The sequence below is a fragment of the Stegostoma tigrinum genome, chromosome 20 (genome assembly GCF_030684315.1).
Source record: "Stegostoma tigrinum isolate sSteTig4 chromosome 20, sSteTig4.hap1, whole genome shotgun sequence".
In the NCBI taxonomy this organism is placed as follows: Eukaryota; Metazoa; Chordata; class Chondrichthyes; order Orectolobiformes; family Stegostomatidae; genus Stegostoma; species Stegostoma tigrinum.
In genome coordinates this window covers 25,272,657-25,296,533 of record NC_081373.1, presented here as the reverse complement: position 1 = coordinate 25,296,533, position 23,877 = coordinate 25,272,657, and the positions used below count along the sequence as shown (strand labels likewise).

The 23,877-nt window shown below is 40.6% G+C and overlaps 1 protein-coding gene across 2 annotated transcripts in view; it reads left to right on the top strand.

The window, feature by feature from the left end:
- Positions 1–23,877, top strand: part of acsl5 (acyl-CoA synthetase long chain family member 5) — a 49,689-nt gene that overhangs the window by 8,205 nt on the left and 17,607 nt on the right. For both annotated transcript variants that reach the window (XM_048551108.1, XM_048551107.1), the window contains 8 exons: positions 56–217; positions 6,345–6,459; positions 6,686–6,750; positions 9,589–9,690; positions 11,612–11,711; positions 14,634–14,812; positions 17,138–17,170; positions 21,726–21,777. In XM_048551108.1, coding sequence (XP_048407065.1) covers positions 86–217; positions 6,345–6,459; positions 6,686–6,750; positions 9,589–9,690; positions 11,612–11,711; positions 14,634–14,812; positions 17,138–17,170; positions 21,726–21,777 — 778 coding nt within the window. In that variant the 5' untranslated portion in view covers positions 56–85. The remainder of the gene's footprint in view (positions 1–55; positions 218–6,344; positions 6,460–6,685; positions 6,751–9,588; positions 9,691–11,611; positions 11,712–14,633; positions 14,813–17,137; positions 17,171–21,725; positions 21,778–23,877) is intronic.

Here is a 23,877-nt window from a genome sequence, read left to right as displayed (position 1 = left end):
GTGCAAAAATGTCTTAGTCATTGTTTGATTTCTTCTTGTTGTGCAATTATTTCAGGTTTATAGCTTTGATTCAGAAGTTAAAAAGATGAGCATACTCCTCCTGACCTGCTCTGTAACAGTCCTGGTTCTGATTGTAACTGTTTTTTACTGGGTGACCACCAAACCAAAACCTGTTAAAGTAACACATGACCTTGCCAAGCAATCTGTGCAAACGAAGGCAAGTAGAAATTCCAATAATAAATGTGACGGTTAAAGTGGCTTGAGTGCTTGAAAATCTGATAAGTTGACAAGTTTTTTTTGGTCTAAAATGTTTCTTCCTACTTAATCTAGATTTAAAATTTTCCTTTTGTCTTAAATTGTGGAGCTCAACTTCTGAATCAGACACAATTCAATTGCTGGCTACCTTAACTACTTGATAGCATTTTGACTTTTACTTTTCCCTAATCTCCTTTCCATTTCTATATCTGTTTCAAGCTCGAAGAAAGCTCCGTGCATGTTGCTACCCAATGCTTCCTGAACTGTATAATTATTCACCAACATCTTCCACCCCAACCTTCAGTTCACCTGGGCCATCTCCAGCACATCCCTCACCTTCCTGGATCTCTCAGTCTCCATCTCAGGCAACCAGCTTGTAACTGATAATAAAATGTGAGGCTGGATGAACACAGCAGGCCAAGCAGCATCTCAGGAGCACAAAAGCTGACGTTTCGGGCCTAGACCCTTCATCAGAGAGGGGGATGGGGAGAGGGAACTGGAATAAATAGGGAGAGGGAACTGAAATAAATAGGGAGAGAGGGGGAGGCGGACCGAAGATGGAGAGTAAAGAAGATAGTTGGAGAGAGTGTAGATGGGGAGGTAGGGAGGGGATAGGTCAGTCCAGGGAAGACGGACAGGTCAAGGAGGTGGGATGAGGTTAGTAGGTAGATGGGGGTGCGGCTCGGGGTGGGAGGAAGGGATGGGTGAGAGGAAGAACCGGTTAGGGAGGCAGAGACAGGTTGGACTGGTTTTGGGATGCAGTGGGTGGAGGGGAAGAGCTGGGCTGGTTGTGTGGTGCAGTGGGGGGAGGAGACGAACTGGGCTGGTTTAGGGATGCAGTAGGGGAAGGGGAGATTTTGAAACTGGTGAAGTCCACATTGATACCATATGGCTGCAGGGTTCCCAGGCGGAATATGAGTTGCTGTTCCTGCAACCTTCGGGTGGCATCATTGTGGCACTGCAGGAGGCCTATGATGGACATGTCATCTAGAGAATGGGAGGGGGAGTGGAAATGGTTTGCGACTGGGAGGTGCAGTTGTTTGTTGCGAACTGAGCGGAGGAGTTCTGCAAAGCGGTCCCCAAGCCTCCGCTTGGTTTCCCCAATGTAGAGGAAGCCGCACCGGGTACAGTGGATGCAGTATACCACATTGGCAGATGTGCAGGTGAACCTCTGCTTAATGTGGAATGTCATCTTGGGGCCTGGGATGGGGGTGAGGGAGGAGGTGTGGGGACAAGTGTAGCATTTCCTGCGGTTGCAGGGGAAGGTGCCGGGTGTGGTGGGGTTGGAGGGCAGTGTGGAGCGAACAAGGGAGTCACGGAGAGAGTGGTCTCTCCGGAAAGCTGACAGGGGAGGGGATGGAAAAATGTCTTGGGTGGTGGGGTCGGATTGTAAATGGCGGAAGTGTCGGAGGATAATGCGTTGTATCCGGAGGTTGGTAGGGTGGTGTGTGAGAACGAGGGGGATCCTCTTGGGGCGGTTGTGGCGGGGGCGGGGTGTGAGGGATGTGTTGCGGGAAATACGGGAGACGCGGTCAAAGGCGTTCTCGATCACTGTGGGGGGAAAGTTGCGGTCCTTGAAGAACTTGGACAACTGGGATGTGCGGGAGTGGAATGTCTTATCGTGGGAGCAGATGCGGCGGAGGCGGAGGAATTGGGAATAGGGGATGGAATTTTTGCAGGAGGGTGGGTGGGAGGAGGTGTATTCTAGGTAGCTGTGGGAGTCGGTGGGCTTGAAATGGACATCAGTTACAAGCTGGTTGCCTGAGATGGAGACTGAGAGGTCCAGGAAGGTGAGGGATGTGCTGGAGATGGCCCAGGTGAACTGAAGGTTGGGGTGGAAGGTGTTGGTGAAGTGGATGAACTGTTCGAGCTCCTCTGGGGAGCAAGAGGCGGCGCCGATACAGTCATCAATGTACCGGAGGAAGAGGTGGAGTTTGGGGCCTGTGTAGGTGCGGAAGAGGGACTGTTCCACGTAACCTACAAAGAGGCAGGCATAGCTGGGGCCCATGCGGGTGCCCATGGCCACCCCCTTAGTCTGTAGGAAGTGGGAGGAGTCAAAAGAGAAGTTGTTGAGTGTGAGGACGAGTTCAGTAGGCGGATGAGAGTGTCGGTGGAGGGGGACTGGTCGGGACAGGAAGAAGCAGCGGGCCTTGAGGCCATCTCCATGCGGAATGCAGGTGTATAGGGACTGGACGTCCATGGTGAATATGAGATGTTGGGGGCCAGGGAATTGGAAGTCCTGGAGGAGGTGGAGGGCGTGGGTGGTGTCACGGACGTAGGTGGGGAGTTCCTGGACCAAAGGGGAGAAAATGGAGTCCAGATAGGTGGAGATGAGTTCGGTGGGGCAGGAGCAGGCTGAGATGATGGGTCGACCAGGGCAGGCAGGTTTGTGGATTTTGGGAAGGAGATAGAAACGGGCCGTGCGGGGTTGGGGAACAATGAGGTTGGAGGCTGTGGGTGGGAGGTCCCCTGTGGTGATGAGGTCGTGAATGGTTTGCACCTCCCAGTCGCAAACCATTTCCACTCCCCCTCCCATTCTCTAGATGACATGTCCATCATGAGCCTCCTGCAGTGCCACAATGATGCCACCCGAAGGTTGCAGGAACAGCAACTCATATTCCGCCTGGGAACCCTGCAGCCATATGGTATCAATGTGGACTTCACCAGTTTCAAAATCTCCCCTTCCCCTACTGCATCCCTAAACCAGCCCAGTTCGTCCCCTCCCCCCACTGCACCACACAACCAGCCCAGCTCTTCCCCTCCACCCACTGCATCCCAAAACCAGTCCAAACTGTCTCTGCCTCCCTAACCTGTTCTTCCTCTCCCCAATCCCTTCCTCCCACCCCAAGCCGCACCCCCAGCTACCTACTAACCTCATCCCACCTCCTTGACCTGTCCGTCTTCCCTGGACTGACCTACCCCCTCCCTACCTCCCCACCTACACTCTCTCCACCTACCTTCTTTACTCTCCATCTTCGGTCCGCCTCCCCCTCTCTCCCTATTTATTCCAGTTCCCTCTCCCCATCCCCCTCTCTGATGAAGGGTCTAGGCCCGAAACGTCAGCTTTTGTGCTCCTGAGATGCTGCTTGGCCTGCTGTGTTCATCCAGCCTCACATTTTATTATCTTGGAATTCTCCAGCATCTGCAGTTCCCATTACCCCAGCTTGTAACTGATGTCCATTTCAAGCCCACCGACTCCCACAGCTACCAAGAATACACCTCCTCCCACCCACCCTCCTGCAAAAATTCCATCCCCTATTCCCAATTCCTCCACCTCCGCCGCATCTGCTCCCACGATGAGGCATTCCACTCCCGCACATCCCAGTTGTCCAAGTTCTTCAAGGACCGCAACTTTCCCCCCACCGTGGTTGAGAACGCCCTTGACCGTGTCTCCCGCATTTCCCGCAACACATCCCTCACAACCCGCCCCCGCCACAACCGCCCAAAGAGGATCCCCCTCATTCTCACACACCACCCCACCCCTCCTCCGACACTTCCGCCATCTACAATCCGACCCCACCACCCAAGACATTTTTCCATCCCCACCCCTGTCTGCTTTCCGGAGAGACCACTCTCTCCGTGACTCCCTTATTCGCTCCACACTGCCCTCCAACCCCACCACACCCGGCACCTTCCCCTGCAACCGCAGGAAGTGCACCACTTGCCCCCACACCTCCTCCCTCACCCCTATCCCAGGCCCCAAGATGACTTTCCACATTAAGCAGAAGTTCACCTGCACATCTGCCAATGTGGTATACTGTACCCATTGTACCCGGTGTGGCTTCCACTACATTGGGGAAACCAAGCGGAGGCTTGGGGACTGCTTTGCAGAACACCTCCGCTCGGTTCGCAATAAGCAACTGCACCTCCCAGTCGCAAACCATTTACACTCCCCCTCCCATTCTTTAGATGACATGTCCATCATGGGCCTCGTGCAGTGCCACAATGATGCCACCCGAAGGTTGCAGGAACAGCAACTCATATTCCGCTTGGGAACCTTGCAGCCCAATGGTATCAATGAGAACTTCACCAGCTTCAAAATCTCCCCTTCCCCCACCGCATCCCAAAACCAGCCCAGTTCGTCCCCTCCCCTCACTGCACCACACAACCAGCCCAGCTCTTCCCCTCCACCCACTGCATCCCAAAACCAGTCCAACCTGTCTCTGCCTCCCTAACCTGTTCTTCCTCTCACCCATCCCTTCCTCCCACCCCAAGCCGCACCTCCATCTCCTACCTACTAACCTCATCCCACCTCCTTGGCCTGTCCGTCTTCCCTGGACTGACCTATCCCCTCCCTACCTCCCCACCTATACTCTCCTCTCCACCTATCTTCTTTTCTCTCCATCTTCGGTCCGCCTCCCCCTCTCTCCCTATTTATTCCAGAACCCTCACCCTATCCCCCTCTCTGATGAAGGGTCTAGGCCCGAAACGTCAGCTTTTGTGCTCCTGAGATGCTGCTGGGCCTGCTGTGTTCATCCAGCCTCACATTTTATTATCATGGATTCTCCAGCATCTGCAGTTCCCATTATCACTAATTCTTTACATTTATAGTTTTCCCCAGAAATGCTGAGGTGAGTTTGAATTTAGTGCTTGAACCCCAGGTAAGCATGGACATTTCCTTTTTATATGAATTGCTGCTGCACTAGGGAATACATTGATCTTTTATGCTCTCTGAACAGCCTTTGCTTTTCTGTCAGAATACTGTATATTATGTCATCTTTGTCTTCTGGTGGGTGGGGAGGAAATATATGCATCATAGGTTTTCAATTTTAAATCCAATAATATCAAGTCAAAGCTATGAAACAACTGTTTCATCTCAACTGGAAGAATTCTAAAGGATTTGGGCAGTTCAGACTTGCTGCAATGGCCCTTAACCAGATCACACCAAATAATTTCCACTTTTAACATGTAAATCAGCTCTTTGTTTAAAAAAAAAACTTAATTCATGGAATGTGGGTTTTTCTGGCTTTATTACCTATTCTCAGGCATTCAAGAATTAAATCTAATACTAGGCCTCATTGTGAAATATTAGGGCTAATCTTCAAAAGCTTTTAAAAGAGATGGGTTTTGATTTCAGGATGAAAGTAAGAAAGGAAGGTAGAGAGCTTGAGATGAAGAGATCACAGAACGTAGAGTCCATGCACAATTAAAGTCTGGGAGATTAAAAGTGCAGAATTAGATATGAGCTCAGATTAGAATCTCTAAAGATTGTGGGGATGGGGAAGATTGCAGAAATGGGAGGGAAGAGGCCATGGTCGGATTTGAAAATATGGATGAGAATTTTAAAACATCAAAGGAAACTAGCTTAGGAAATTGAGAAAAAATCTCCCTGTAGTCACTGGAAGGATCATCCTGGTTCCACCGAGACCAGCCTGAAAGTGGAATCTGGAAGAAATGCTCACATTTGGATAATCTTCAAGGAGGTGGGTCATGATTGGCAGTGGCTATCCATCTGGCAGCTGCCAGGAGTGAATTTGAATTAGTAACTGCCAATTTATGGGCTTATTTGGAGTGAGTGTGAGTGGGGTAGGATGGCAGTAGGATTTCTCTAATGGTGGATGCCATCCTCCCCCAGTTCTGTATGTAGGCAAAGTTCCTGGCTGGGTAAGCCATGAGGTCTCCAGTTCTAATCCTCTTTATGGCAGTGAACACTGGGCCAAAGCTGTGCTAGCTGGATTCCCTTCCAGAGGGTTGGCCTGGCAGCTGGGACCTGAGATTTTTTTTTAAATTTCAACAACTTTAGAGGGTGCCTAGAGATGGAAGCACACAAAGCCACCATTCTTTGGTGTGACTGCTATCCACTGAGCCTGCAAGTATCCAAAGGATGGCAGGGAGATGAAAGATATGTCAATGGGTATGCTGTCAAAAGGTGCAGAGGTCAGTAGTTGAAATTTACCTTCAGTCCTACTTCTAATTTTGCTCTGAAAATGCACTAAGGTAGAGCAGTAAGTATTCTGTTACAGAATGTGTTATAAATTGACTTGGAAGTGTTCAGCCTGGACTCCTAATATTATCTGTTCTGGCAATGACAAACCTTTGCTTGGAGATGTTTTCAAAATAAATGTTAAAATATTTCGTTTTTCTTTCAGAACAGTGAAGGTGCCAGGCGATGTGCACTTTTGAAGGATGATAATGTGATATCTTACTTTTATGACGATACCAGAACACTTTATGAAGCTTTCCAAAGAGGTTTACGTGTTTCAGGTATCAAAATATTCTCAATCCTGTCACTGAAGATACTTATAGGGTCATACAGCATGGAAACAGACCCTTCAGTCTAACTTATCTCCACTAACCAGACATCACAATCTGACCTACTCCTATTTGCCAGCATTTGTCCCATATGCCTCTAAGCCTTTCCTATTCGTATACCCAATCATGTTTTTGCTTCAGTCAATATTTATTGTCAAATATTTATTTTTCCTGTCAGATAATGGACCTTGTCTGGGCTACAGGAAACCAAATCAGCCTTATCAGTGGCTTTCATACAAACAGGTATGCTTTGTGATTAATGTGGAAATACTGGAAATAATATGGAGAGATCCAAATACAGCTATTAAATTATTTAGATTGTGTTACTTTTGAGAACTGATTCTTGTGAGAAGAGCGAAATAAAATGGATCCGTTTTGGTGGAAGTGGAGGAAGGACTCTGAGTCCCTCTCCCTTCCACTTTAAAGAACTAATATCCTGCCTATATATATATATATATATATATGTGGTCCACAGCTGAATATGCTTGTATTCTGCAGGCCTTGCGATAGGCTTAGGGTTAGATTATTGAAATGCACATATGCAAGCTTTCATGCAAAAACATTGATATTAAAAATGTAACATGTACTTCCATTTAATGGTGTCCAGTAACAGAATCAATCTAATGGCAGGCATATTGTTCCAAGTCTTGCAAACATAGGCTGGTACAGCATCATCAACATGTTGCACTATACAAATAGTCAAAATTGTCTGGACTTTGCTAACAATTACACCAGAAACTAATTTAAAATTAATAGCTGAGTTCAGAATGTAATGTATTTGCACATGCTGGAAACTACATATATTAGTAGACAGAACCATGTCTTATGTAAGCAAAAGGGATTCATTCACACATTGCACTTTGTCATTGAAGAAAAGGGGTCATGGAGACTGCCAATCTGTTGTATTCCCATGGCAATATCCTGACAAATCAGGGTCTACTTGCCAGGTCTGAAAACTAAGACTGGCAGTTAACTATCTTGTTGTATCTTTGTGCCAATGATGGTTCAGCCAATCAGTACCTGCTTCTCAACTGGATAAATTGATTCCCTTTTATCAAGGCTGTTTCTTTCTTTTCTTTCCTTCCTAAGGCTGTTTCTTGCATTATAGCCCTAATGAATGAAAGATGACAACCTTTGATTTTTCTTTTTTTAAGCAGCATTTAATATTACGTTTTGGAATGGTATTTTTAAGTTTAGGGCAAATGAACGGAGCCATAAGACATGCTCTGCAGCCTGCCTGAGAGTATACCAGCATAGTTTCATTATTAGCTGCTAAAAGATAGCTTAAACTGCTTTACTGAGAAGAGATACTTAGACTTGAAGACAATGGCAGCATTCTGAGTCTTCCAAAGTCTCACAGAGGTGTTCTAGGTATCATTATTGCAAACAGTTGTGCTTTAAACTGACCACTTACTTCTAAGATCAAAAAGAGCTGGGATTCAAGAAAAGCTAGTTATCATTTCTTAGACCTAGTGAGAACTGCCAATGCTGGAGTCAGAGATAATACAGTGTGGACTGGAAGAACACAGTAGGCCAGGCATCAGAGGAGCAGGAGAATTGACATTTCTGATCGGGACTCTTCTTCAAAAATGACCATTTCTACCTGGATACAAAGTTAATGGACTGATTTTCAATCAGAAAGTGAATAGTGGAAGTTAGGGGAGTTCCTCTTTTTTTATGTACCTATTTCAGAAGTACCGGCTTCTGGGGTAGAACCTTAATTGTTATGGGCAAGGAGCGAGTGCCAACTGAAGTCAGACCAGTTGACCCTTGGAAAGAGTTTGAATGCAGCCGGAGGCTACTGACAGAGGAATTAATGTTTCCCTTGGCTATTATGGCTTAAGTTTGAGAAAGGCCTTGACAATTATTGATGAATCCTTCTAAAATACTGTCAATACAAGTACAAAAGGTAATGTTTCCACATAACTGTGTCGCCCAATGAATAGGTTAATGGTAATAAAAAAAAGCCCCAGAAAACCAAAAGATTGTCTTGAAAATCAAAAAGTAGCCTTTGAGAAACACTCAAGAGCTATTTAGGAAAAAAAATTTTGTGCTCAATTGTGTGGATTATTGATCCTCTTATCGGGTTACTGTGATCAAGGCTTTTTAAAACATAGTTTTAGTGGAAGGGTATAAATGAACACTTTTTGAGCTTGTGTTTTACATTGACAATGGTGACCATAGGGTTCATTGTTTCTACGCAGTAAACTGTGAGCTGTGATATTTCCACACATTAACATGGGGAACATGAGAATCCCACTGGGCACAATGTGGAGTGACACATTCTAGTGCACGGCACACGGGAGTCTGAGGGCCATACCTTAGAATGAGGGAGGCATGAGGAGGACCTTTCAAACTTACCTTTCCATATGGTCCATCATGCAGGCAGTTTCACAACTCCTCTAATGTGTCATGAATCACATTGCTTTAAAAAGCTAGACCACCACCCTATAATGTGTGGATGCATAGATCATACTTATCTCTGTAATAGAGCTATCCAGATCAGGCATGTGGTGTAGCCTCACAGCCTGAGCCAGCCCTCACCCTTTAAAGGTTCTGCTGTAGATAAGAAAACCCAGGAATGGCATCAAGAATACTGAAACTGGAACCTGGCTCTGATTTTTAAAGGGCTGCTGAATCAACTTGAATAAGCAAAATTTGTCTCCATGAATTTAATGTTTCCATGAGAAAGAGTGCAGAGGGAGTCACTTTCAAGATCATGGTACAAGCTTCCCTAAAAATGAGTGGGTATCACAAACAAGAGTTGTTCTACATATCCAGCAGAAAGAAGGGACTGTTTGTCTTTGTGAGCTTTCTCAGTCAGATGTAGAAAGGAAACAGACTAGTCAAAATATACTTGCATCCAGTATCCTATCTAAAAATTCCTGGAGATTGCCCCTGATGTAATCGGGGAAGAAAAATCATCAGTAGGACATCAAATGGTGAGTTGTATGGCAATTGCCTTTTGCATTTTTTGTCAAGTGGAAAAAGCTGTATGAAATCTACCAGATAGTTTGGGTTAAAATGTGGTGATCTATAACAAAACAATCTCAATTTTAAAACTGTCTCACCTATTTACAGGTATCTGATAGAGCGGAGTACCTCGGATCGGGCCTTTTATATCGAGGATGCAATCCATCACCAGATCAGTACATTGGTGTATTTGCTCAAAATCGGCCTGAGGTAATGTACTCCTAACATTAATCAATGCAAATTATTTTCTTGGTATTTATTGAAATTCATAAACCCAGGGGCTTGAGCTCTCATTTTGTCATTCAACTCGGTTCAGTTAATCAACAGCATTGCACTAGATTTCTGAAGAGCTGATGGTGATGCCTGTGAAACAGACTGACCACCAGGTCAATGTAATAAAGTGTGAAGCTGGATGAACACAGCAGGCCAAGCAGCATCTAAGGAGCACAAAAGCTGACATTTCGGGCCTAGACCCTTCATCAGAGAGGAAGTTCTAATCTGTGTCATGGAGTCATATGGAATGGACCTTCAGTCCAACCAATCCAAGCTGAACATAATCCCCACCTAAGTTAGTCCCGTCTGCCTGCTCTTGGCCCAAATCCTTCCAAGCTTTTCCTGTCCATGTACTTGTCTAAGTACCTTTTACACATTGTGCCTACATCCACCACTTAGAGTCACAGCATCATACAGATATTCAGCATGGAAACAAACCCTTTGGCCCAAACTGTCCATGCTGACCAGATATTCTAAATTAATCAAGCCCCATTCGCCATTTCCCTCTAAACCCTTCCTATTCACGTACCTATCCAGATGCCTTTTAAATGTAATTGTACCAGCCTCCACCACTTCCTATGGCATCTCATTCCATACACACACAATCCTCTATGTAAAATAGTGGTCTCTTTTAAATCTTTACTATTCCACCTTAAGCCTATGCCATCTAGTTTTAGACTCCCCAGTGCTGGGAAAAAGACTTTGACTATTCATCCCATCCATGACTCTCATGGTTTGATAAACTTTGTGATCCAAGAAATAGTGTAATTGTACAATTGCTATCCATACTCCTTTTTTTGGTGTCTCAAGCATTGTGGAGGCCAGTGGTAGATTTGGCCACCAATAATAGTAGGCAAAGTACTTCATTTTGACAGAGTGTAACATTTTTTGCAGTACATACTGGCTTGCTGAATTTAGGCAACTAGTGATGAACCTTGTGTCAGAGACAATGGGAACTGCAGATGCTGGAGAATCCAAGATAACAACTTGTGGAGCTGGATGAACACAGCAGGCCAAGCAGCATCTCAGGAGCACAAAAGCTGACATTTCGGGCCTAGACCCATCACCCGAAAAGTCAGCTTTTGTGCTACTAAGATGCTGCTTGGCCTGCTGTGTTCATCCAGCTTCACACTTTGTTATCTCTTATATTAGTGATGGAATGTCCCTGCCAGCTTTGAATTTATAAAAATAATTGAAATTTTTTCTTCAATGTAAATGGCTAGCAGATGACACCATTGTAGAAGATTATATACATAATGCAAAAGTCTTGCTGATCATTACATACCCATACTTATTTATCCAACAAGGAGAGGAAAGAAACAGCTAGGTAATTAACTTATGTTTTGGGATCAAACTGTCCACTGTTCAAAGATTATCTACTTAAACTGAGATAAGCCCAGTAATTACATTATATTATAATGATTTCTGACTTATCTGATGTTAAAAGATTATTTGATCTTTTTAATATTAGAACTATTTCCATATTCAGTTGCTTAGGTAATGAGGGCTGAGAGCTCGATTAAAGTAATTTTATCATGTCTGTTCGGTAAACATCAGGTAATGTTGACATTCACCTAGCTTCAGTAATTGTTCTGACCTGAATATACTGGCTTTTGGTTAAATTTGGATTTAAACTATGCTTTAGCTTTAATGTTCTTTCATATTCCATGCCTCAATGGCAGAAAAAGCTTTTGCTGAGATGATTTGTCATTGAACAGGTGCCTAATGCAATGTCCTGATGCATCTATTGTGGAATGATAGCTTGCAAATGGATATTATTAGGTTTGTAAACTGTTTTTATTTAAAACTTACACTGTGTTTAATTGAGATACTAATTCCAGAGCTTGTCTTTTAACAGTGGATCATTTCTGAACTGGCTTGCTACACCTACTCTATGGCTGTGGTACCTTTATATGATACTTTAGGACCTGAAGCTATTGTATACATCATTAATAAAGGTGTGTCTCAGTGAAGAAAATATTTATACTTGTGAAATGTAACTCTGGATATCATTGTCTAGGATTTACCTACATTGAAAGCAGAGATTGGCTTTGTATATAAATTATTGTACTGCGTTGTTCTGTAGCTCACTCCAAAGGTGCAGTCACCTGCTCCTGCATCCTCAGTAGCAGTTTGTGAAATAACTGCATTGCACGAAAATGGACATTTGTTTTTATCCCCAAACTGTAGGGCCAGCCATCTTGTACATGGGTCGTATGTTTATTTTTGTCCTAGTATTTATGTCTGGGAGGAAATGTTATTCTTATAATGGAGTGTGGGTAAATGAGAGTTAAAAATCTACTCTAATTGCTATGGCTAAAATAACTACAGACAAAATATAATCAGATTTAGTTACCTATAATCACAAAATATAACCAGATTCAGTTACCTGTAATAGCTAAATTGTATCAAAGCAGCAATGGGACCTGTATGAATACTTCATGGACCAAGAGGAAGAAAGACTTTGCAAACTTGACAAACAATGGGCAACAGATAACGTACTTCTATCTGTGAATTGAAGGAAGAGGAGACTTAGTTAATCTATAGTTTACTTTTCTTACTTGCAATAGCTTTTCTTACCTCCAGTGTGGCATAAATCTGCACATAGTATATTCCTTCAGTTTGTGAAATTGACAAATTTCACAATGAGGATAAATGCTGAGGGGATGTTTCTCCACATAGGAGAGTCTAGGAGCAGAGGACATAGTCTCAGAATTAAGGTGAGTCAATTTAAGACTGAAATAAAGAATTATCATTCACAAAGGGCAGGATTAAGCTGGGCTCATTGATCATTAAGCAGACAGTATGTGGCTACAGGAGTTTGTGAGTGCCAAGGCATTCTGGTTAGAGGCCCTGAATCAATTCTCTGGGACTTGGTCCCAGTTGTTTAACAAGCTGTTAAGCCCTATCATTATTACCTTCACACCCCTTCAACCTCTACCCATTCCTTCAATGCCCTTCATATCCTACAAACAAGATCATCCTTCTTCATAAGCCCATGCCAGCTCAATGTTACCTCATGTTTCACCACATACCTTTGCAGAATTTATTTTCCACACAGACCTCTGAGGTCTGGAACCAGAAGTCAAATTTGGAAATGATGTTGGCATGTGTTCACTATGCCTGGACTCTTGGAGTGGCTGTGAATGTGCACAATCACACAGCTTAGAATGAGCATCACCCCCATGGTGTCTCTATTGCCACACGTTCATTATCCACCATAAGCTAACTTCAATAGATGTCTGGACAGAAAAAATATTTCTGACTGTCTAATATAGCTCTCAGTTGCAGATAACTTACAGTGGAAAAAAGACTCACAATCTTTTCCAGTCCAGTGGAAAATCTTTATAGAAATGAACAAAATCCTATGTAGACCCCGTATCAATTACAGATAAACTGTTAATAGCCTTTTTTAAACTGCGCAATTGCAAACTTAGAATTAATTCAACTGAGATAAATGTAGCTTTTGAAAGTCAAATAAAATATTCATGATGATACACTTACATTTGAAACATCAACAAAGAACTCTTGAAATTGCTTGAACAGATGCTACATTTTTTAACCATAACCCAATAACCCATCAATAAAGCACTCCAACAGAGTTATTTTAATTCTATCATTTTGAACATATTTTGCTTTCAGTATTTAAAGAGCAATTTCTTCTTAAAAAAATCAGGTATTAACATTTAAGTGGACCTTCATCTGTTATTCATTTTATATTTCTCCATTGATTTGTGACTTCCACATTGTGGTTTAAGGCCCTTAACTCAGAATAGGAGTTTGAAATTTATACTTCCTTCCTGTGTGAATTATACACAAATCCATTTTCCAGACTGGTATAAATTAGATTTGTTGGCAATGGAACAGAACTTCCACAGCTGAGTCTTGCTGCTATTCTTCAATGTCCATTTAGTCTTACTGACTCTGCAAAAATCTGACATCCATGTTAAACTATGGACTACACTAAAATTCAGATCAAGAACATTTGCAGTTTCTTGGAAGGAATCTTTTGCCATTTTGATAAAATGATCTAAGGATTTGAAAGGTACAAATTATGTCTTCAGTTTGCTTAAATATTGGTAGAAAGATTGGAAAAGACTTGCTCCTTTATCACAAGAGTTCATTAAAATTTTGGCATTGCTATTGATTGGCTAACCATCTCAATGATATATTTTTATTGCAATTAGTTCAGAAAAGTTTGGCTTGAATGATCCTCTTTGGGGAGGGACCGTTTTATGAGAAAAGGTTAAAGAGGTTGGGAATCTACTCACTGAAGTTTAGAAGAATGAGCAGTGATTTCATTGAAGCTAATGGAATTCTTAAGGTGCTTGACACAGGATAAATGCTGAGGGGATGTTTCGCCACATAGGAGAGTCTAGGAGCAGAGGGCATAGTCTCAGAATTAATGTGAGTCAATTTAAGACTGAAATGAGGAATTTTTTTTCTGAAGATTGAGAGTCTGTGGAGCTCCTTGCTATGGGGGCAGAGCCCTTGTGTAAATTTAAGGCTGAGATGGATAGAGTTTTGATCAGTGGAGAAATAAAGGGTTATGGGGGAAGAAACAGGAAATTGAATGTGGGGAATGTTGGATCCGCCATGATCCAAATGAATGGTAGAACAGGTTTGAAGGGCTGAATGACTCCTGTCCCTAATTGGTTTATGGTCAATGATGGTGTTATTTACGGAAGGACAATTATAATAAATAACGTTACTTAATGATTTAATACTATTACAATTTCCATTTCCTGTGTGTAATTAAATCCTGTTTAAGTTTAAGTTGTGTAGTCCTATAAAAGTGGGGGGTAAGCATTGGTAACTGTTTTATAAGCCAGACATGTTACGAGGGAACAAGTTCACTAAATTTAACACTCTTTTTGCAGCTGAAATTTCCACTGTGATATGTGACAAGCCAAACAAAGCTGAAACTTTGCTGGAAAATTATGAAAAAAACCAGACTCCAGTCTTAAGAACTGTTATTCTAATGGATCCATTTGACGATGCTTTAAAAGAACGTGGGACAAAATGTGGTGTTGAAGTTCTTTCACTGAAAGAAGTTGAGGTAAGATGGCAGGGCAGAATAATTGTTATTCCACATATAACTATGAAGCTAAAACATAATTAATTAAATAATAGAATTGACAGAAAAGATCCCTTCCAACATTTACCTTTCACAATTGGCCCATGCTTCAAGCTGGGTGGAATTGATGTTTTGTCAATCAAACCAGAAATGAAAGTTCATCACCACTATAGCTAAGTAAAATATTTAAAAATCCTGGAACTGTATATATGAACATAAGACTGTACTTCCCCATCCTTGTGCACATTGTTCCACTATCCTAATTGGATCAATTGAATCCAATTGATTGACCAGTTCCCATAAATGTAAAACATACATTGATGTAAAAATCCGACCGTAAAAATGTCAAAAATCTAAACTTACAAATATTTTGAAGATTTCTTCAAGTCTGTCCTTGTGTAATTTTGATACTTCATAAACTATAAGTTTAACCTTCATATTCTTACCAGCAAAAGTGACCTTCTTAATCAGGCAATATGATTAAGACTTGTTTAATATAGGATCATATTGTGCTAAATTATTGCATTTGGGCTTGGTAATGTAGTTACAAGTACAGATATTTGTCTTGATGTGCTGCATTACTAGGGGAAGCTGCAGTTAAATTTGTAGCTTCTTCTGATTCCATACATAAATATACCAAAAATATCATACCAAAAATCTGCACGTAAAGCTTTAACTCTTAAGTTTATAGCTTTTATACTAAATAAGCTGCATGTCAGGTGAAGCCTTGATTAGCTACTAAATGGTACAAGTGACTCATGAATTTTCTTCAGAATTACAAATGTGACTCTTTGCTTCAATCTCAATAAAATAAATTTCTTCTCTTTGATTTTGTCCTACTTTCTCATAATTTTTTTTCTCTTCCCCTCATCTGAAAGTGTGATTATTTCAGAGTATGTTTCCTCCATAACTTGATACTGTTCTGTATTTGTAGGATAGAAAATAGAGATTGTAGAAAGTGGCCTTTTTGGCCATTAGACAGATGTCAGCAAGTTTGGTCTTGGGCACTATTAACATTTACAAAATTCTGACTCTTTCACCAATTCAGTGCGAGTGATGACCCAACTCCCAGAAATACTGTCTTTACTTTTCTGGGCATTAAGATATTATTATTTTTGAGATTATGGGAGAGTTGATTCATGTAATATTCTAATGATAACTTTAATATTATAGAAACTTAGAAAATAAAAGCAAGAGTAGGCCATTCATTCCATTGAGCCCACTCCACCATTCAATATGATTGTGGCTGATCTTCTCTCTGAACGTGGTTCTCCTACTCTCATTCCATACCTATTGATTCTGTTATGTCGAAAATATAACTTTCTCTTTCTTAAATAAATTCACTGCCTTGGCCTCCACTGCCTTATGTGGTAGGGAGTTCCTTAGGGTTACCACCTCTGAGTGAAGAATGTTCTCCTCATTCCAGTCCTAAATAGTCCAGCCTGTTTCCTTAACTTGACCATTGCTCCCCAACCCCACCGTCCACCCCAAGGAAATATCATCCTTGCATCCAATCTGCTCAGCCCTGTCAGAAATTTACTAGTTTCAACAAGAATTTTCCTCACAATAGATGTTTAAAGCACAGAAGGAGGTCATTTGACCCATGCCCATGACATGTGTACTTTCTGAACGCCCCCATTCCCTTTGGCACCTTCCTATACCATCATGGAAGATGTAACACAAAATGTAACACCCCCACCCTCCCCATTGTCCAAGGCCCTAAACATGCCTTCCAGGGGATGTGACATTTTACTTGTACATATATTTGTTGCCCAAATTGCAATCTCCTTTTATATTAGTGAGACCAACTTTACACTGAATGGTTTTATTTAAATTTTGAAATGTCCACTTTATTTGAAATAATTATCTAGAATCATCACTATAGCATGCAGCACACCACTGACTTGTAACACTAATCAATTCTCTACTACATTTGATCCCCTAAAAAAAATATACTATTATCCTTATTGCACTCTTATTTGTGAGTATATAGTTCAATGCTTTGACTTCCTCAGCAGTAGCTCAGGAACACCACAAATATTAAGTACACAGTGTGAAGCTGGATGAACACAGCAGGCCAAGGAGCATCTCAGGAGCACAAAAGCTGACATTTCGGGCCTAGACCCTTCATCAGAGCCTCTCTGTTGAAGTGTCTAGGCCTGAAACGTCAGCTTTTGTGCTCCTGAAATGCTGCTTGGCCTGCTGTGTTCATCCAGCTTCACACCTTGTTATCTTAAATTCTCTAGCATCTGCAGTTCTCATGATCTCTGATCACAAATATTAAGTACAAATGTTTTTTCTTCATAGGATCTTGGAAGAGAGAACTTAAAAAAGCCAGTTGTAAGTATATTGAACGAATGTAATAGACAATGGTGGTTAAGTTGCTGAATCATTAATCTATTTTAGTCCCTTCTTTTGATTTACTATCATTTGAAGGGTTGACTATTAGATAAAATAATGTTTGCCTGACTTGTCAGTGTGACATGAACCAGCTTAACTTGTATTAAGAGGTAAACAAACCAAACTCAACACTAGGAAGTGCAGTTACACAGGAGTTGTTTGATGCCAGTTTGTGTTGGATATTACTTTCATGGACAGAACTCATGATAGACATTATTTTTCCCCGCTTTTCTTCAAATTTCTGCCTAATTCCCAATCAGAAATTTTGCACAGTATATTATCCTGGTAAGGCTTAAAGTTGCCTTATTTTGTACCAGTCAAACTCAAGACGCAACCTGTTTTTGTCTATCCTGCTGCATCCATTCACAACCTATCACATTACCTAGTAATCTTCTCTCATAAAAATAGCCTCAATTTTGCAACATTTACATTGCTTCACGTTAGGCAGTGTCCTAGTGAAGCTATTATAACCACCCTACTGCCTAAGATGATGCCATGAATGGCAACCTTGTGTACTTTTCGCTGTACTCCTGCACGCCTGTACTTAACAATAAAACAAAATTCTAATATTCTTGAGGAGGCCAAAACTACAGGTAGAGCTACAACTTTAGAGTTACTCAGTTTTATACTCTTGTCATTGCACCTCTGCTTTGACAATCTGTGCATCCAGCCTAAAAGCCTTACTTTATCAAATACTTTTTAGAAATCTAAGTACACTACACCTGCAGCTTTCTCCTTATCCATCATACTTCGTACTTCCTCAAACTAGATTTTACTAAATTAGGTTTTTCAGATTTATCCTAAATTACTATTGTAAGTCTCCCTTCTTTCTTGAATGAAGCTGTCAATTAGCTGTTGTCCAATCCATTAGAATCCTTGCAAAACCTAAAGAATTTTGGAAAACCTGGCTCCATCCATCCATCCCCAATTCTATCAATGCTTTTAAGGCCCTAGGATACAGGCGATGTGGTCCTGGGGTATTGTCAAATAACCTTCCCAACATCTTTTTGCTGCTGATGTTGATTATTTTAAGTTCTTCCATTTTGTTCACCTCTTAGCTTTCAATTATCTTTGGAAAATTTCTAAGTCTCAACAGTGAAGAGAGACACAAAATACTCATTTGATGCCTCTGCCATTTCCTTGTTTTACACTAACAATTCCCAAGTCTTATACACTCGAGGACCCGCATTAGGGTTAGCTACTTTATAAAATATTTGGAAAGCATGTTGTTTTTATAATTGCAAGTTTTCTTTCGTGCTTCACTTTCTTCATCTTTGTTTTAGTAATTGTTTGCTGGTCTTTAAAATCTGATAAATCATTAATTTTTGTATATCTGTACTGTGTTTTTTACTTAAATTTGATATTATCCTTAATTAGCCACAAATGATGTATCCTTCTTCAAAAGTGTTTCTCCCTGTCTGGGATAAACCTTTGCTGAATTGTTAAATATTTCGTTTAATATCTTCCCCTTTATCTCTACTGTCCTGCCATTTAAACATTTAGGTTTTAATTTTACATTCATTAGCTTTGCCTTCATACTTTTAATTATTACCTTCATTCAGTTTTTTTTAAAAGGACACCCTGGGACCTACACTTCTTCCCTTCAAAGGGAACTTAAACATTTAATCAAATGGTATTGCTGTCGCCTAGAAGCCTCTTTGTCATGAAATCATTGATTAATTCTGTCTCTTTGTTCACAACAGCTCTAGCATGTAAAGTTCTCAGAAATTGTCTTGATTTCCATTCAATGGATTCTTTTTTGCAGGCTACCTTTGTCAATCTGATTCATCCAATCAACATGTAGATTAATGTCATCTATGATTATTATGAAACTTTCTTCCATATCCCATTTATTTATTCCTGTACGCTCTCATGTGTAGTTTAATGACCATTAGGGAGCTTGTAAACAAATTACCTGTTATCATAAATGAACCGTTATCTTTTTCTTGTTTATTCAAATTAATTCGACATTTTGTCCTCTTCAGCTGAGGTAATCTCTCAAGAATGTAGTAATGATAACCTTTACTCACACAGCTACCCCAACACATTTTCCTAGCTTTCAATCATTTTGAAATGTCAGATTCACTTCAATATTCAGGTCCCAGTTTTAGTCATCTTGTAACCATATCTCTGTAATGGCTGTATTAGTTATTTTCAAATTCAGAGCCTTTAACTCTTTATTTCCTTTTGCAATCTCTAGCCTTATCTGCTGGTGCACTCTTAAATTCATACTCTCTGTCCCTTCCTCCTACACTCTGGTTATCATTACTCAATTGCTATCCCGCTCCATAACCTTGTTCTTCCACTTTGATTTTCCACATCTGCTCTATGTTATCCCCTAACTGGCACCCTAATTACATGATTTACCAGAGCATTCATGTCAACAATGTTCAAGAGAAGGCCATCCCAGTGGTAGAGTTGCCTTAGTACCGAGGCATGAATTGAAACTTATTTCTCCCACTTTAGTCTTTGAGCTTATCCAATTTTATGTAACGTGCACCAATATGTTTGTGGTAATTCAGAGATTTGTATGGTTGGTTTCTGTTTTCTTGAAATTTAGATCCTAGTTGTTCGTAATCACCAAGCAGATGATATTTCTTCACATCTACATTGTTGGTATCCTTTCCCACTGTAAGTTTTGTTGCAGATCAGTGTTCTGATCACTGGCAGTCTACACAGCCATCTGGACATGTGATCTCCGGCTGCAGACAAGTGTGTCTATCGTGACAATGTTTATGACTGAGGTTGGACGAGTACACTCTCTTTCTCTACTTCCACTACTCCATGGGTCATAAAAATAAATCGATTGTTTTATCCAGTTTCCCAAGTGGCTAATCATATGCCTTCTCTATATTTGGATAAAAAGATCCATCCACAAGATTTATTTAATAAACACAAAATTACTGATTTATTATAAAAGAAAACCTATTTCAGTAAACTACAGAATTGGTTAACATGCACAGTTTGTCATTTGGAAATATAAGCTACAAATACACCCATCCATTCATACCAGGGAACAAGGATAAAACTGGTTCACTTAGAAACAAAATATAAACTTTTGACCAATAAACCTTTCCTTTTGAGGGCCAAAAGGGCAAGGTGTGGAATGTTCAGAATGACAGGATTTCCTGACTTTTATATAGAGGTGCCTGGGATTTTTACCAAAGCAGCTTGTTCAGGTTACATCATATCAAGGACTTTTCCAGGTGCTCTTCATTAGGACAATCAGGATTCAGATTAGACCAGGAGGGTTTCAGGTACCAACTGGACCCACAAACAGAAGTTTTCTAGATGCGGGGAGAGTTGAGTTAGGAAGGTCTTGACTTTTTCCAGGCTGGTCACTAAGTGAAAAATTCAAACAATTGCCAAAGTGGATGCAGCAATTTGACAGTCATAACCCCAGGTGTGGCTCGATAAAAAGCAGCCAATTATGATAAGACATGTGACTTTAAAGAAACGCCTAGTTATGTTCCAATGTTCTTTACGTGAGGTGTTATTTCTAAAAAAGTCCGGGTATACACAAAAGTCCGCAAAAGGTATTAAATATGAAACTGCCATAAACTATCCCCAACTACTACTTTCCGATATACTCACCCAATTAAATGACTTCTTGTGCCATCATCCCATTATCAGTTCACTCATTGCCTTTACAACTTCCATTCTCATCCATATAAGCTTCCATAATATTGAATTTGTTGGGTAATTCCAAGGACTGGGCTCCTTTGATCCCACTTTCTTGGGGCACCCTTATCTGTCTCATTCATTAACACACTTTCTTATCCCTGAACATGAGCCAATCAAAAGATCCTAATCTAAAGAGTGTGACTGCTTTCAGGAATGAAAGCGTGCAGGTGCCTTTCCCCTCCTTCATGTATCACAATGTGTAAAGCTCAGCCTTTAGCTCATCAACTCAGAATGGAATTTCCTCAACCTAAGATGTTTACCACAGATGTGGCTGTTGTGCACAACTTTGGCATCCATTAACTCCCACCTGCTACAGGTCCAGCACATCGCCTTCACATCCATCTTTCTTATGATTAGTTTAATTAATTGAGATTACATATAAAACCCAAGTATCTGTGACTAAATAACAGAGCTTAAATTGTTAAGTTTTAAATTTAATGCAATGTATATATCTCCCTTCCTTACCAATTAAAGCTATTGTACCTGTTATATACTGTGTTAAAAAGAAGCTTAAAATCCAAAACTTATTTATTATCTTGCCACCTCTTTAACGCTGTTAGGCTTCAAACCTGCGGATCTTTCTGCTGGTCTCCAAATCCCTGTCTTGACCCCTTATTTTTATGCAAAATGTCAGAACAGAACCCGGCCACACACCCCCACACTCCCACCGCCTCCTCACCTCCTCCCTGGCCCACCAAATTCTCAAGCTCACATTCTGCGTCTATTTGCTCTCTTCATGCTTACTAGACAGTAAGTTGTATATTTATGTCTAATATGTGTTTAAAATGAGACTTAACTTATTGTTTTATAGCCACCAAAACCTGAAGATATGTGCATTGTATGCTTTACAAGTGGAACGACAGGTATTTCAAATCCTGTTCAGATTATAGAGTTTTCTCCTATGGTTGTTTCTAAAGTTGAAAAGAATTTTCTGTAGTGAGTGTTCACAATGAATAACTAGCCATTCATCATGCAAGGAAGAGAAATATTAATTAGCATATGAGTATTACAGTTGGATTTGAAAGACTTTGGTTTGAATCCAGGCAAGACACTCACTCAATTCCATTTAAAATTAATTTTGTTTCTTTGGCATAGTTCCATACCCTGAAATTCCCTCCCCAATGTCCTTGTGGGTCTGCCTACAGCACATGGACTGCAATGGTTCAAGAAATCAGCTCATCACCACCATGTCAGGGACAACTGAGAATGGGCAATAAATGCTAGGCAACTAGCAATGCCTATGTCCCACAAGTGAATTAAAAAAGAAATTAAATTAGTCATCTTTGTTTCATGGCCTTGAGACAGGAAAAAGCCAATTATTTTTAAATTTTGATGCGTTGACTTGGAAATTATATTTCTAGATGGAGGAAAACCAAAAAGCAGAAAGTCTGATGCTATTGTAATTAAGATAGAGTTAAGTGCTATGATCAGAAAATAATACCAATTAATTTCACTTTGCTCAGCCAAGAACAGAGATGTCAACAATACATAATAACCTGACTTGGTATGCTGCACGCATTGGCTCTGATCCTTGATCTCCATGGAATTGTGCTTCATTCACTGAGCCATTAGGGATGTCTCTCCTCTCTCCAAAAGAAATCATTGTATCAGATAAAGGCATATTTGACTCCTGTATTTGATTGTGCTTTTTCTGTCAGATTAGCTCATGCAGTATTTCCAGTACTGATATTTGAAGGATTCAGAAGGATTTTTTAAAAAAAAAACTTACATCTTGGTTTAAATTGTTAAACAATTATGTTAAAGTGTTGCTTCAGTCATTGCGTAATGTTTATATATCATAGGCAAGGCTTAACAGTTTTCTAAATTCAGTTCAAATAAACTGTGAAAGGACTGCTTGTGAACTGACAGTTCAGATTCACAATTTAAAACCTGAGTCACAAATTGAAATTTCTCAGCCCTATTAAAACTCAATACAAATCTGCTTAATGAAACACTTTCTTGCCTGTCTGTGCAGCCTTTTCTACTTAGACTGGCTCATTTCAGCTCTTTTTGGATCAGATCCTTTCTTCATTAATGTGGACATATGTAGTTGTTGTCAGGCAGGTGTGAAAACTCTTTAAAAAGATGACATCTTTGTTTTTATTTTAAAAGTCACTTGTTGTGAAGTTGGGTAAAGTGGATTGGGAGGCAGGAAGTTAGAATTTGATGTTTGTAAAATATTGGTGTTTGTAAATGTTAGGAGGGAAAGCTGTGCATGGTCAGTTTAAAAGATGATGTGCTTTTTCCTACGCTTAGAGATTCAAAAAGGATGTCTGTGTGTAGCAGCTTGTGGGTTTGCAGATGCACAGAGAGTACCCGAATTGAAACATTTGCATCAAAGGGCCGTGCAGTTAGCAGGCCAAGCAGCAGTTTTATTTGATATCAAGACAACAAGTTTTGAATTTAACCAAGCAATGTGAACCAGGCACTTAGATACCAAAAACCAACCAAATTTAAATGTGGTGGTTTTGATAAAAAAGGACCAATCCTATTGTAATAAATTGATATGTCATCAATGGTATAAAAGATGGGACAATTGGGCAAAGACAGGAGAGTGAGCTGCCATCTGTTAGAGATAACAGCTCTCAGCTCATAAAGTAAGCACCATCAATTCATAATAATACCATTGCACTCCTAGCTAAGAAACCTGACAGATAAATTCACAGAGAAAGCATTCCTGACAGACGAATTCAGAGAAAGTATTCCTGACAGAACATTCGACAGAGAAGACACAGAGCATCCCAGGAGCCACATAATTTGGCTGTACTTTTGAGAGACCAGATTCTATTTTTCATTTTATTTAATATAAATGGACTTGTATTTATTGGGACAGCATAGCATTAGAATCTTATTTACTTGGGAATAGTTGGTAGTTAGAAGGGGTTTGTTTGGTTGGTTAATAGTTTAGTTAATTTGTTCACTGTTAGACTTAGACAAATAAATTGTGACTTGTTGATTGTAAA